Source organism: Salmo trutta, chromosome 24 (genome assembly GCF_901001165.1).
Source record: "Salmo trutta chromosome 24, fSalTru1.1, whole genome shotgun sequence".
Classification (NCBI taxonomy): domain Eukaryota; kingdom Metazoa; phylum Chordata; class Actinopteri; order Salmoniformes; family Salmonidae; genus Salmo; species Salmo trutta.
This window is the reverse complement of record NC_042980.1, coordinates 12,169,422-12,185,745: the sequence shown is the minus strand read 5'-3', so window position 1 is coordinate 12,185,745 and position 16,324 is coordinate 12,169,422. Positions and strand designations below refer to the sequence as shown.

The 16,324-nt window shown below is 42.7% G+C and overlaps 1 protein-coding gene across 4 annotated transcripts in view; it reads left to right on the top strand.

Annotated features, from left to right (window-relative positions):
* LOC115160699 (activin receptor type-1C) overlaps window positions 1–16,324 on the top strand; it is a 31,927-nt gene that overhangs the window by 11,107 nt on the left and 4,496 nt on the right. For all 4 annotated transcript variants that reach the window (XM_029710969.1, XM_029710967.1, XM_029710966.1 and 1 more), the window contains exons 2-8: window positions 170–400; window positions 5,384–5,629; window positions 6,210–6,440; window positions 6,614–6,781; window positions 7,528–7,684; window positions 8,264–8,388; window positions 16,186–16,316. In XM_029710969.1, coding sequence (XP_029566829.1) covers window positions 170–400; window positions 5,384–5,629; window positions 6,210–6,440; window positions 6,614–6,781; window positions 7,528–7,684; window positions 8,264–8,388; window positions 16,186–16,316 — 1,289 coding nt within the window. The remainder of the gene's footprint in view (window positions 1–169; window positions 401–5,383; window positions 5,630–6,209; window positions 6,441–6,613; window positions 6,782–7,527; window positions 7,685–8,263; window positions 8,389–16,185; window positions 16,317–16,324) is intronic.

Below are 16,324 nucleotides of genomic sequence, written 5' to 3'. Positions count from 1 at the left end.
TGTTTTTCCATGCTGTACCTGAGACGGCTTGTCCTAAAACATGAGGTATACAGTTAATGTTGTTCTTCAGAAGTCTAAGTGATATGCAAGAAAAGGCTCTAGAAAATCACAAACTTGGGAAGTGTACTAAGAAACGTCAGGCATCTAACGTCGCACTGTTGCGTTTCAGCTCTGAAGTGTGTGTGCCAGCTATGTGCCAACAACACCTGTGAGACGGGTGCAGACGGGGCCTGCTGGAACTCTGTGATGCTGATCAATGGGAAGGAGGAGGCCGTCAAGTCCTGTCTGTCCCCGGCCGAGATGAGGGGACAGGTCTTCTGCTACAGCTCCCGGAACGTCTCCAAGAGAAACTGCTGCTTCACAGACTTCTGCAACAACGAGACCCTGCATCTGCATCCAGGTACTTATGAAGTCATGCTACTTATTGCAACGTCTATTGTACTGTTATTAGAATCTATTGCCCAATAGTTATGGTTTTCACTTTCTGGAATTGAACCCCGTGGTTTCGAAACTCAAACACACGTCCCTTAACCATTTAATACTCACAGCTTGACTTGTGGTTATTCGACCAAAGGAAAGCGTTGTAAAGAAATAGAAAACCCCATGCGGACATGGTTAGTAGCTAGAGCGCATTCCAGGAGGGATTTCCCGCTCAGGCCGTGGTCTAGCCAGACGAGCTGCGCTACCATTGATTGGCCTAGCGTATCCTGTGACATAACGTTGTCAGAGGTTACCCGCCGCCCGTCAGTTTTATAGACACCTCGCCAGGCGTGTGGAATTGGTTAGAGCGAAACGTCTGCTTTGTAGAGGTAGGTTAGTTAAAGCTCTCAGTACATGTTGCTGTTTTCGACTCGGTGACCTCAGTGAGTAAACATTCTCATCTTTTTGACGTTTTAACGTCGCCTGATTTCTGTTACTGCCCAGTACGGAAGATCTGTAGTAAGTTATGGTGTTTTTGAAGCTATATAACATCCACATGCTTCTCCCTTTTTTTAGTTCCTGGTGTTTTACTTTGCTCTCCTCAAAGTTACACTTCATTAGGAATGTGAGGGTTTGTACACATTTATAATCGGTCAAATGTATACTATTACGATTTAGGCCTTGAAATTGATATACACTGAGTGTACAAAACATTAGGAACACCTTCCTAATATTGAGTTGCACCCCCTTTTGCCCTCAGAAGAGCCTCAATTGTCAGGGCATGGACTCTACAAAGTGTCAAGCGTTCCACATTGATGCTGGCCCATGTTGACTCCAATGCTTCCCACAGTTGTGTCAAGTTGGCTGGATGTCCTTTGGGTGGTGGACCATTCTTGATACACACAGGAAACTGTTGAGCGTGAAAAACCCAGCAGCGTTGCAGTTCTTGACACACTCAAATCGGTGCGCCTGGCACCTACTACCATACCCCGTTCAAAGGCACTTAAATATTTTGTCTTGCACATTCACTGTCTGAATGGCACATAGAAAATCCATGTATCAAGGCTTAAAAATCCTCATTCCTTTCATCTACACTGATTGAAGTGGATTTAACAAGTGACATCAATAAGGGATCATAGCTTTCACCTGGATTCACCTTTTCAGTCTGTCATGGAAGAGCAGGCATTCCTAATGTTTTGTACACTCAGTGTACAGCTTGCAGTAGCAGTGTAGCAGTGCTGTACCTTGAAAGTGGACATCGGCTCGCTCCCTAAATAGCCCAAAACCCTAGAATAGAACATCTTGTACTCTTCATATCATACAATTGACCTTTTCCATAGAACTATTTTGTGTGTGTGTGTGTGTCATAAAGCTTCTTATATCTAGAATCTTATATATAAGGTTTAGAAAAGTTAAGTCGAATCAGACTGTGCTGGGCTTGAACAAAAGCCTGCACACCCGGTATCTCTCCAGGGCCAGGGTTGGTAATAACTGAATTACAGTGACGCTGTAGGATCCAGACCAATCATCAGAGTATACTTAGACCCTTTGATGTGAAAAATACACACATTATGATAAAGTTGTTAAAGGTAACATTCATCAGTTGTTCACAGATGATAGTCTACACAACGACTTCGGGTATGAATGGATATGGGGATGTTTAAGTGCTTGCTGCTGTTTCAGAGGAGAACTGCACTATTGCTGACGACCTTGTATTTTAAGAGGGTACGGACTACACTCTCTATTTCCTCTATTTTTCAGTGCCTGTGCTATGACCTTGATTACCGTTCCCCTGGTAACCACATTGATTGTATGTACCGAAGCAGAGTGGTCCAACAGCTTCCAAATTATCCGAGCTACAGAGAAAAGACAACCGCTTTATCAGTAACTCATAAAGGCCACTTAGACAATGATATAACTGACTACTATCGCCGTGGATGAAGTGTGTGTGTGTGTATAGCTGTTTTACAGTTCATATAAGGTAATCAGTCAATTTAAGTACATTTGGCCCTAATCTATGGATTCCACATGACTGGGAATACAGATAGACATCTGTTGGTCACAGATACCTTAAAAAAAAGCAAGGGCGTGGATCAGAAAACCAGTCAGTATCTGGTGTGACCACCATTTGCCTCATGCAGATTGACACATCTCCTTCGCATAGAGTTGATCAGGCTGTTGCTTGTGGCCTGTGGAATGTTGTCCCACTCCTCTTCAATGGCTGTGCCAAGTTGCTGGATATTGGCGAGAACTGGAACCCACTGTCGTACTCAACGATCCAGAGCATCCCAAACATGTGCAATGGGTGACGTGTCTGGTGAGTATGTAGGCCATGGAAGAACTGGGACATTTTCAGCTTCCAGGAATTGTGTACAGACCCTTGCGACATGGGGCCATGCATTATCATGCTGAAACATGAGGTGATGGCGGCGGATGAATGGCACGACAATGGGCCTTAGGATCTTGTAACGGTATCTCTGTGCATTCAAATTGCCATCGATAAAATGCAACTGTGTTCGTTGTCCGTAGCTTATGCTTGCCCATACCATAGCCCCACCGTCACCATGGGGCACTTTGTTCACAACGTTGACATCAGCAAACCACTCACCCACACAACGCCATACACGTGGTCTACGGTTGTGAGGCCAAATTCTCTCAAATTTGGAAGCAGCTTATGGTAAAGAAATTAACGTTCAAGTCTCTGGCAACAGCTCTTGTGGACTTTCCTGCGGTCAGCATGCCAATTGCGCGCTCCCTTAACTTGAGACATCTGTGTCATTGTGTTATGTGACAACTGCACATTTTAAGGTGGCATTTTATTGTCCCCAGCAGAAGGTACACCTGTGTAATGCTCATGATGTTTAATCAGCATCCCGGAGTTGCTTTTACCCCAAACTTTTGAACGTGTGTGTGTGTGTTTTTATATATATATATATATATATATAAGCTGACATCAATGGATCACGTGAAAACAAGCTCGTTTAGATATGTTTATGGATCTTATTGTAACCGGTTAGAGCACATGACTGAAAGTTCAAAGGGTAGTTGAGAACTTTAGCCCACTACAGTTGTGATGTTTGAAATCTATAATAAAATGGCGCTGTGCATGTAAAATGCTGTATCTGCCTAGTGCATAGAAATGGCTGCCTGTCCACCCATTATGCCATCAATGTTTTGAACGGGGAGGCCCGTTCTATAGACTCTATTTCTTGTCATAATGACTGTTCTTTATTTCAAACCGGTGACGTTGATTTCCAGAAATTTGCCTAGTCTTAAGAACACGTTGTTTCATACCGTCGCGTAGATATTGTGATTTGGATACAAATATTTGAATATGTCAAAAAAATGATGAATGACTTGAGATTGCTGCCTTAACACATGCCACTCCCAAAGTAGCCTCCCAACATTAGACACAGATAAGTGGCCTATTTAAAGCATATGGGGAAGTAGATATGTCCCAAGTGCATCCAACTGATATCCATGTTGAAAAACATTCAATCTTTTAACCAGTAGGGCAATGGAGGTTAGAGACTGATTTTTATTTTTTTTAAATCTGTTTTGCGTGCTTCGTTGAGTGACTTGCTTTGCTCTACTTGGACGGGTGGTAGGAAGGCTTTTTAGGTTAAAGGGAAAGACGTGTTATGAAATAGTTGACTTGGGTTGTCGTGTTCACATATCTGTGTACAGTTCACATATCTGTGTACAGTTCTCACCCTGTCAATGTTGCAAGACGTCTTACTAGATGAGGACACTCAAAGACTATTCCTGTATTTGGGGATAAGACCAGCAGGTCAAAATAACATGATGCCACTTAAGCTCCAGAGTGCACTTTCTGTTTTGTTGATATGAAGGCTATTCCAACTTTGAAAAATAACTGCTTCATTACTTTTTTTTTATTCTTGACTAATTTAGTATTCCCATGGTAATTCCAGGACATTTGCATAAATGTCATTCAGTCAGTGCTCATTAATTTCCCAAAAAATAACGACACAAAGTTAGGCTTACTGTGTATGTCTGGCAGTACAGCCAGAGCCATGTCATATGCTGAGTGATTCATAGTCTAGATACTTATCTCCAAGATGCATTTTGCAGTCAGTACATGACTCCATGGAATGTATTATTGGTAAAAACAAGCTGAACTTATAAAAGCTATGGCAAGTAAAACCCTGCTTCTGTATCTTGTGCTGCTGATGAATCTGATTTGCCTGAGAACATCTGGCATAGAACAGGTCTTTTTAGAAACGTGTTTAATTGCAAACCTAACTCTGCATCTGCCAAATTCAAGTTTCTCAGGATCTGAGAGGATTTAGACTAGCTGAAGGGCTGTATTTAATTTTCTGGATGGATGGTTTTCTGTCTAGCCTGGGTGCCTGAGCCTTTCTGTATCCATACTAACGCACATCGTTTGGCAAGTCAAAGTTGTTTTTAAGCAGAATAGCACCCAGGCCAGGTTCGGTCTGACTAAATGATCATGGAGTAAATGATACTGGCAACCCCATAGGGTTCTGGTCAAAGGTAGTGCACTGCTTTTGGAGGTCATTTGGGACACAACCATATTCATAACATTGTTAGCTGCTGGTGAACAGAATGGAGCCTTTGTTTTTGGCGAGATTTCTTTCGCTTCATATTTTGACCACAAGCTGGTACCGTATGTTACTACATGACGTACTGTACATTATTGGTAGTAATGGGTTAATGAATAAAGTTGAAAATGACCACTAGAGGGCATAGGGATCATGAAGTATTAGCCTATGTATTATTTGAGTTCAGGATATATATATATATATATATATATATATATATAAAAATTCATCCCTAAACATTCTCCATCCATGTTTTTAAAATCTTATATCACAAATGTGTTGGCCATTGCACATTTAATCTACTGATCGTCTTGTTACTGAATGAGGCCCTCTGTTTTTGAATACATAGTATGGTGTGTATGCTTCTGTGTGTTGTGTAGGCTATGTTGAGAGGCCTTCGGAGGAGCCCGGCTGGGGCAGGCTGGAGCTGGCAGCGGCCATCCTGGTTCCCTCTGCCCTGCTGTGTGTGAGCATCCTGCTGGGGGTGTGTGTGGTGCAGGGCCAGCGCTGTGCCTACAACCGGGCCCACAAGAATGACGTGGAGGAGCCCCTGGACGACCAGAGTCTCATGTCCCCCGACAAGTGTATTAAAGATCTCATCTATGACATGAGCACGTCAGGCTCCGGTAAGAGAGGGTCTACAAATGCATTTACAGTCATAGAAATAGAATCACTAGAACGGCCATCCCTTTCCAAGTCATTGGGTCTGTAATGGGGATTCCATTTAGGCGCACAACAGAGGAGAGCAGGTAATGGCGCTCTGATAGATCTCACGGTGAGTGTAGCGTTTTCAATCAATTTGACGTTTTAATATTGAACACCATTTTATTTGCTTGATATGGACACAATGGGCAGGAAGTGAGAGAAACAAGTCGAGTTCAGAGAGTTTTCAATTAGATGATGTTCCTGGCAGATCAGTTGTAACTCCCGAGGGCTCCCGAGTGGCGCAGCGGTCTAAGGCACTGCATCTCATGGCTAGAGGCGTCACTACAGACCCTGGTTCGATTCCAGGTTGTATCACAACCGACCGTGATTGGGAGTCCCATAGGGCGGCGCACAATTGGCCCAGCGCCATCCGGGTTCGGCCGGGGTAGGCTGTCATTGTAAATAAGAATTTTTTTCTTAACTGACTTGCCTAGTTAAATAAAGGTTAAAGAAAATAAAACATAAAATCCTGATTAAACTGATTTAGTTTTTGTTTCACAGGGCTGCCGCTGCTGGTACAGCGGACAATAGCTCGGACCATCGTGCTGCAGGAGACCATTGGGAAGGGCCGCTTCGGGGAGGTGTGGCGAGGGAGGTGGCGTGGGGAGGACGTGGCGGTGAAGATCTTCTCATCCCGAGACGAGAGGTCCTGGTTCAGAGAGGCAGAGATCTACCAGACCATCATGCTCCGACACGAGAGCATCCTGGGATTCATCGCAGCCGATAACAAAGGTACTTATTGACACATTTGGGCAAATGGCACCCTGCTCCTCATTAAGTGCACTACTTTTGACCAGGGTCATCTCTGTTGTTTTGACCATGTGAGACCAACGTTCTCAATAGGACTGTACGCATACACTAACCCCAGGGGTATGACCATGCCCTTTGCTGTTTTTGCGTTGCAGATAACGGCTCTTGGACCCAGCTGTGGCTGGTGTCAGAGTACCACGAGCACGGCTCTCTGTTCGACTACCTGAACAGGTACACAGTGTCTGTGGACGGCATGATCGTCCTGGCCTTGTCCATCACCAGCGGCCTGGCACACCTCCACATGGAGATCATTGGCACTCAGGGTGAGGGACTGGCACCGCAATCCTCTCTGCCTAGATCGGGCACTACAGCTCCCAGGTCCTAGCCACAGCTCCACAGATATATATACCATACCCTCGGCTCTTATTTGAAGTATAGTAGCCTCCAATTCAGTAACAATTGCAGACCTGTGTATCTGTGTCTAGTGTTGCAATGATGCCATTCCTGCTATAGATGATCTATTTAACATCCCACAGGATTCACATGTATTTATTTACCAAAGGTCAGAAGATTACTCACTGTGACTAGGTGAGGGCCTCCTACTGTACAAAGCACTAACAGCAGAAATCCCTCATTTGTGGAGCGCTTTGTTATTCTTAGCTACTTTCCCAAGCACACTACTTTGTGTTGCTAGTTACTTGCTGTAGTGACCTTGTCACATTCATAACCAAAGCCCTACTTCAATAGTTACAATATAACACATACGGTATTTTCTTCTGAATGAGTTTTCTTTGTGTCAGTTGTTTACACAGTACTACTGTTAGTCGATTGTGAGCACCATACTTCTGTTTTGCAAGGGTCATAAAGCAGTGAAAACAAACATCTATCCTGTTCGCAAGTTATTGAAATGACATGAAGTATAACTGTATTGTAATGTGTACATCTATTATTCTTAGCCCTGGGAATCTATTTTGCAAGGGCCATACAACGGTGACAGCAAACCCCATGTGTCACGTTAGCAAGTTGAAATGACATGTAATATAACTCTGATTTGGGATCTGTCTTACAGGGAAACCTGCCATTGCCCACAGAGACATCAAGTCTAAAAACATCCTGGTGAAGAAGAATGGGACAGCCGTCATAGCAGACCTGGGATTGGCCGTGAAACACGACTCCAGCACCAACACCATCGACATACCGTCCAATCACAGAGTAGGAACAAAGAGGTAACTAGGCAGCTTTTACCTGAGAGAAGAGAGAGAAGGGCATGGGCATGTTTATTGGCCGCTTTAATCTACTTATTCAATTATTTGTATTTTATCTTTGTCCTTTTAGAGAGATGGAGGGAGTAATATTGAGCCGACGATCAGGAAGGTCTCACATTGACTTTGTACGTCCAAAATGCCACAGCTCTGGTCTAAAGTAGTGCACTAGAGAATAGGGTGCCATTTGGTACATACACCAAGTCTTTACCTCACGTCACTCGCCTTCGTTTAGGAGATTGATGGCTAACCGACAGGTATCCCCTTCCACGTGCTCTCTCCATCATTCAGAGCTCTTTTTTTTTTTTTAAACAATTTTTTTAGGGCCACCATATGCTTTGCTTGTAAACTGTTAACAGAATGATTGGACCACAGCTCACATGGAGCCCTGTATCTATAATAATAAACTGACTATGCGTATCTCTGTGTATCTCTGCCAGGACATTGAGTCTTCGTACTCTAAAGGACAGATGTGTCATTGTTGACTCTCACCCTAAAACCCAGTTAATTAGAAGTTAACAAGTGTATCCTCCCTCCTGGCAGGTACATGGCACCAGAACTGCTGGATGACACAATCAATATGAGCAGCTTTGAGTCATTCAAGCGGGCCGATATCTACTCCCTGGGCCTGGTGTTCTGGGAACTGGCACGGAGGTGTTCTGTAAGGGGTAAGTTATAAAAAAAGAAAAAAAAGAAGCGCTGAAGCAAATAAAATGGAAATCCCCAGGCTGTGCAACTAATGCACCCCTAGAAATTACACTATTTAAAGCTGAAGCTAATATTCTATTCGCTGTATAGTACACTACTTTTGACCAGGGAACCTCTATATAGGGAATAGGGTGTCATTTGGGACACAAATCAAGGTATTTAACTCTTAGTACAAAAGCAACCTTAAGCAAAGGGAGTGGAAGTGTCCAGTGCACTTAAATAAATGCACTTAAATAAATGACCCTGGAGCAGTGACTGATGCAGTTATTGGTTTCTTGGGTAGATGACTCAAATTACTTTATTCAGGGATTCATCATTTTATAAATATTAAAGGTACAGCACAAGTAAAAATTGCCTTTTGAATGACCAAAACATCACCCATAATATTTTTACACTATTAAAATGTTCAGAATTGAATCAAGTTGTACCTTTTTTCTCTCATCTCTAACTATCAGGAAGCCTGAAAGAACAGGCGGAGTGGTAAGAGAGTTTATATTCATGAGCTCACCTTGACTGACAGCTTTTTAAAATACCCTTGTGATCGTTGCCAGGTAACAAGGTAAACAATGGGCCACATGTCATTCTGAGCCTAAATGGGTTGTTATCAATAAAACTTCACGATATGGTGCAGAGTGTTCGATTTGGCCGCCGGGGGGCAAGGAGACCACCAGCGCTGCTAAAACCAATGACAACTACGTGCCATTTTCAAGGGATTGTTAAATGTTATAACTATTTGGTTTTAATATCATCACCTCTTGAAGAGCATTGTCAGAACTACACATTTCAGATTATTCCACATTGATCTTTATCATCAGAGTTATTCAGCATGTAACTGCATGCTTTTCATGATCAGTAAACATCAATTGATCCTTGTCCTGGTGAAGTTGTCAGTAGGACTACTGTCCTCACCACCATATAAGCAAAGCAAATATAGTCTAGCCATCTAAACTCAGCAAAAAAAGAAAAGTCCCTTTTTCAGGACCCTGTCTTTCAAAGATAATTCTTAAAAATCCAAATAACTTCACAGACCTTCATTGTAAAGGGTTTAAACACTTTTTCCCCATGCTTGTTCAATGAACCATAAACAACTAATGAACATGCACCTGTGGAAAGGTCGTTAAGACACTAACAGCTTACAGACAGTAGGCAATTAAGGTCACAGTTATGAAAACATAGGCCTCCCTAGTGTCCTTTCTATTGACTCTGAAAAACACCACAAGAAAGATGCCCAGGGTCCCTGCTCATCTGTGTGAACATGCTGCAAGGAGGCATGAGGACTGCAGATGTGGCCAGGGAAATAAATTGCAATGTCTGTACTGTGAGACGCCTAAGACAGGGAGACAGAACGGACAGCTGATTGTCCTCGCAGTGTCAGACCACGTGTAACAACACCTGCACAGGATCGGTACATCTGAACATCACACCTGCGGGACCGGTACAAGATGGCGGCAACAACAACTGCCCGAGTTACACCAGCAACGCACAATTCCTCCATCAGTGCTCACTGTCCACAATGGGTTGAGAGAGGCTGGAAAGAAGGCTTGTAGGCCTATTGTCTGGTGACAACAGGCGTGCCTTACATCACCGGCAACAACATCGCCTATGGGCACAAACCCACCGTCGCTGGACCAGACAGGACTGGCAAAATGTGCTCTTCACTTACAAGTCGCGGTTTGGTCTCACCAGGGGTGATGGTCAGATTTGCGTTTTATTGTTGAAGGAATGAGCGTTACACCGAGGCCTGTACTCTGGAGCGGGATTGATTTTTGGAGGTGGAGGGTCCGTCATGGTCTGGGGCGGTGTGTCGCAGCATAATCAGACTAAGCTTGTTGTCATTGCAGGCAATCTCAACGCTGTGCATTACAGGGAAGACATCCTCCTCCCTCATGTGGTACCCTTCCTGCAGGCTCATCCTGACATGACCCTCCAGCATGACAATGCCACTACGCACAGAACGAGCAGTATGGCTGATTTCCTGCAACACAGGAATGTCAGCGTTCTGCCATGGCCAGCGAAGAGCCCGGATCTCAATCCCGTTAAGCATGTCTGGGACCTGTTGGATCAGAAGGTGAGAGCTAGGCCCATTCCCCCCCAGAAATGTCTGGGAACTTGCAGGTGCCTTGGTGGAAGAGTGGGGTAACGTCTCACAGCAAGATCTGACAAATCTGGCACAGTCCATGAGAAGGAGATGCACTGCAGTACTTAATGCAGCTGGTGGCCACATCAGATACTGACTGTTACTTTTGATGTTGACACCCCCTTTGTTCAGGGACACATTGTTCCATTTCTGTTAGTCACATGTCTGTGGAACTTGTTCAGTTCATGTCTCAGTTGTTGAATCTTATGTTCATACAAATATTTACACATGTTAAGTTTGCTGAAAATAAACGCATTTGACAGGTAGAGGACGTTTATTTTTTTTTGCTGAGTTTAGTTTATCCCCTGAAACTTAGCTTGTTAACTAGCCATATGGATGTGATCTGTTATTAGCTAGCTAGCCAATTTGACGTGATCCATCAATCAATGTCTGTCAGCAGAAATCGTGATTAAACACTCAATGCTGAAAAGGGGATAAGATAATGTTAGGCCTACCTAGCAAAGTTGGCTATGTTGGTTGGAGAAAAAAGTACATTAGGTCTACTTACCACTATGTTTAGCCAACTACAAAGTTTCTACCGGTAGCTTGCAAAGTAAACATTAGGCCTATCAGCTATAGTACATTGGTAAATGCGCCCTTCTGCTACTTGACAGGTAGAGCCCACAAAGGACGGTAAATTACCCTAAACCATTCATACTTGTCAGGTATTGTTCACTTTATTTTATATCACTCAAATATCCAATTAATGATGGCCAATATTGAGAGATATTGTGAGGCTAACCTCCCGTATCTGAAATCACATGATCAATTGATGTTTACTAATCATGAAAAGCATTAAGTTACTTGCTGTATAACGCTGACAGGCTAGAGCTAAATGTGTGTAGTTGTTTTGCATGGAATAATCGGAAATGAGTAGTGCTGACAATGCTCTTCAAGAGATGACGATATTACAACCAAATAAAAAAACGGCACGCGGTTGTCAATAACGCTCTGCACCTTCTTGTGAAGTTTTATTCATAACGACCTATAGTATACGTCAAATCAAATGTATTTGTCACATGCGCCGAATACAACACGTGTAGACCTTACAGTGAAATGCTTACTTACAAGCCCTTAAGCAACAATGCAGTTAAGGAGAAAAAAGTGTTAAAGTATTTACTAAAATAAACTGAAGTAAAACATTTTAAATAAGATACGTCACCACAGTTTTCTCTGAGTAAAGCTCTCATGGTCAGCAGAGCTGATCATGGACTGTTGCATATCAGACAAACAGCAGCAATACACAATTGCATTAAAATTGTTTTGTAACTACACTGAACAAAAATATACATGCAACAATTTTAAAAGATTTTCATATAAGGAAATCGGTTAATTAAAATAAATTCATAAATCCCGACTATGGATTTCACATGACTGGGAATACAGATATGCATCTGTTTGTCACAGATACCTTTTTTTATTTTTTATTTTTTTTTTAAATGTAGGGGCGTGGATCAGAAAACCAGTCAGTATCTGGTGTGACCACCATTTGCCTCATGCAGCGCGACACATCTTCTTTGCATAGAGTTGATCAGGCTGTTGATTGTGGAAGGTTGTCCCACTCCTCTTCAATGGCTGTGCCAAGTTGCCGGATATAGTTGAGAACTGGAACACACTGTTTTATATGCCTATCCAGAGCATCCCAAACATGCTCAATGGGTAACAGGCCATGTATTGAGTATAAAGGCCACGGAAGAAATGGGACATTTTTCAGCTGCCATGAATTGTGTACAGATCCTTGCGACATGGGGTTTTGCATTATCATGCTGAAACATGAGGTGATGGTGGCGGATGAATGGCACGACAATGGGCCTCAGGATCACGTCACGGTATCTCTGTGCATTGAAATTGCTATCGATAAATTGCAATTGCTTTCGCTGTCTGTTGCTTATGCCTGCCCATACCATAACCCCACTGCCACCATTGTGAACTCTGTCCTCAATTTTGACATCAGCAAACCACTCGCCCACACGACGCCATACTCGTTGTCTGCCACCTGCCTGGTACATTTGAAACCGTGATTTATCCGTGAAGAACACACTTCTCTAGCGTGCCAGTGGCCATCAAAGGTGAGCATTTGCACACTGAAGTTGGTAAACGACGCCGAACTGCAGTCAGGTCAAGGCCCTGGTGAGGAAGACAAGCAGATACAGTTGAAGTCGGAAGTTTACATACACTTTAGCCAAATATATTTAAACTCAGTTTTTCACAATTCCTGACATTTAATCCAAGTAAAAATTCCCTGTCTTTGGTCAGTTAGAATCACCACTTTTTTTTTAAGAATCTGAAATGTCAGAATAATAGTAGAGCTATTTATTTCAGCTTTTATTTCTTTCATCACTATCCCAGTGGGTCAGAAGTTTACATGCACTCAATTAGTATTTGGTAGCATTGCCTTTAAATTGTTTAACTTGGATCAAACGTTTTGGGTAGCCTTCCACAAGCTTCCCACAAGAAGTTGGGTGAATTTTGTCCCATTCCTCCTGACAGAGCTGGTGTAACTGAGTCAGGTTTGTAGGCCTCCTTGCACGCACACGCCTTTTCAGTTCTGCCCACACATTTTCTATGGGATTGATGTCAGGGCAAATGGGATGGCCACTCCAATACCTTGCCTTTGTTGTCCTTAAGCCATATTCCCACAACTTTGGAAGTATGCTTAGGGTCATTGTCCATTTGGAAGACCCATTTGCGACCAAGCTTTAACTTCCTGATTGATGTTGCTTCAATATATCCACATAATTTTCTTTCCTCATGATGTGTATTGCACCAGTCCCTCCTGCAGCAAAGCACCCCCACAACATGATGCTGTCACCTCCGTCCTTCACAGTTGGGATGTTGTTGCTCGGCTTGCAAACCTCCCCCTTTTTCCTCCGAACATAACGATGGTCCTTATGGCCAAACAGTTATATTTTTGTTTCATCAGACCAGAGGGCATTTCTCCAAAAAGTACAATCTTTGTCCCCATGTGCAGTTGCAAACCGTAGTGTGGCTTTTTTATGGCGTTTTTGGAGCAGTGGCTTCTTCCTTGCTGAGCGGCCTTTCAGGTTATGTCGATATAGGACTCGTTTTACTGTGGATATAGATACTTTTGTACCTGTTTCCTCCAGCATCTTCACAGGGTCCTTTTTGTTGTTGTTCTGGGATTGATTTGCACTTTTCGCACCAAAGTACGTTCATCTCTAGGAGACAGAACGCGTCTCCTTCCTGAGCGGTATGACGGCTGCGTGGTCCCATGGTGTTTATACTTGTTTGTACAGATGAACGTGGTACCTTCAGGCATTTGGAAATTGCTCCCAAGGATGAATCAGACTTGTGGAAGTCTACAATTTTTCTTGGCTGATTTCTTTTGATTTTCCCATGATGTCAAGCAAAGAGGCACTGAGTTTGAAGGTAGGCCTTGAAATACATCCACAGGTACACCTCCAATTGACTCAAATTATGTCAATTAGCCTATCAGAAGCTTCTAAAGCCATGACATAATTTTCCAAGCTGTTTAAAGGCACAGTCAACTTAGTGTATGTAAACTTCTGACCCACTGGAATTGTGATAGTGAATTATAAGTGACATAACCTGTCTAAACAATTGTTGGAAAAATTACTTGTGTCATGCACAAAGTAGATGTCCTAACCGACTTGCCAAAACTATAGTTTGTTAACAAGACATTTGTGGAGTGGTTGAAAAACGAGTTTTAATGACTCCAACCTTAGTGTGTGTAAACTGCCGACTTCAACTGTATACTGAGATCATGTGACACTTAAAGTACACCTGTGTGTAATCTATGTGAAGCCACTAATTATGTGGCTTCTGAAGGTAATTCGTTGCACCAGATCTTATTTAGGGGCTTCACATCAATGGGGTGAATACATATGCACGCACCACTTTTCCATTTTTGTATTTTTTTAAACAAGTAATTTTTTATATTTCAATTCAGCAATTTGGACTATTTTGTGTGTCCATTACATGAAATCCAAATAAAAATCAATTTAAATTACAGGTTGTAACACATCAAAAACTGCAAGGGGGATGAGTACTTTTGCAAGGCACTGTGTAGACACCCGGCCGCCCTACAGTGTGCAGGACCCCATTGACTTGTACAATTTGTAACGCTCATCTCCCATCCGAATGCTTGAAAAAGTAAAGTAACAAAAATGTGATATCACGTAAAAGTGGATTACTTAGGCTTTAGGAAATGCAACTAACAACGGGTTGATGCAGAGGGGGGTCCATGTGCCCTACTTCGATCAAGCAGGCTTCAGTCACCCACTTGGCTTCAGTCATTCCAAAGATTGAAGCGGGACACAAATCCAGCTATGGCCTCCTCCTTATCAGGCCTCTCACACTGGGCAGACAGGGGTCCTGGGACGGACAGCTCACACAGCTTCCCCACATACGGCGCTGGATCAAGGCTGACCTCATTGAAGAGGAGATCCGGGAGCCTGTCTACCTAGCCTGTTCTTTTTTAAAAAAAATGATAAGGGAAATGTTTATTAAATGGGTAGTGAATTTAATTTCCTTTTATTTACTGTTCAGAGTTATGATGCTATCAATTCGTTGATGTAGTGATCTACTCATTCTACAATGTGTATTCTGGTATTTTTGAAGTACCCAATTTGAAATATGCAATATTTAGTCATGCACTTTTTTTCTGAAACTTTTCAATGTTTGTATTTGGAATGTGTGTGTCTGAAATGCTCAATTGATTTGACATGAATAACTATGACTTATAGTATCTTGCGTCGGGCTTCACGGCATATTAGGGGCGGTAGGGTAGCCTAGTGGTTAGAGCGTTGGGCTAAAGGTTGCAAGTTTGAATCCCCGAGCTGACAAGTTACAAACCTGCCGTTCTGCCCCTGTTGCTAGGCCGTCATTGAAAATAAGAATTTGTTCTTAACTGACTTGCCTAGTTAAATAAAGGTAAAAATAAATACCCCCCACACACTTTGGTCTGTCTTCACAGGCTTCACAGGATATCCCCCTTCTTTGCCTTGGGGGATATGCTTTGATTTTGTATCACAGCATTTCTGATGCGGTGGTTGCCTGGGAAGCTGTGCAGACAGAGTAGGTGTTGAATTTTCTAAAATGTCTATCATTACACAACTTGATGGTAGTGGAAAGACGACAAAAAGGGATGGACAGTGAAATAATAATAACCCCCCCCCCCCCCCCCCAATCATCATGATTAGCCCCAATGAGACAAACCACAACTGTAAAACAATAACTCACACAATGGAATGGCAAAATATGATTTTCAGGGGTAAATTACAAATACTATACAAACTGCAGATCCTTATTTGGACAACGTTCAAATCACATTTTATTTGTCACATGCTTTGTAAACAACAGGTGTAGACTAACCATGAAATGCTTACTTACGGGGGGGGGGGGTACTTTCTCAATGTACCAGCTACAGTCATTTTTCATACTTGGATCAACCTACTATATGAACTGTTTTCATCCAAATATCATCAAATTTGATGAAGGGGAAAAAAAACAGGATTTTCAAGAATCATTATATTACCACTGATATTGAATGAACAAAATGTTTAATATTGCCGTGGAACTCATGGAGGTACATTTGTGCCGCGGCACTGATGATAAAAGGTGTCTTTTTTCCCCAAAGGACTTCAAGAAGATTTTCAGTTGCCTTACTATGATATGGTGCCTTCAGATCCCTCTGTGGAGGACATGAGAAAGATTGTCTGTGACCAGAAACTGAGACCTAACATTCCCAACCAGTGGCAGAGCTGCGAGGTGAGATA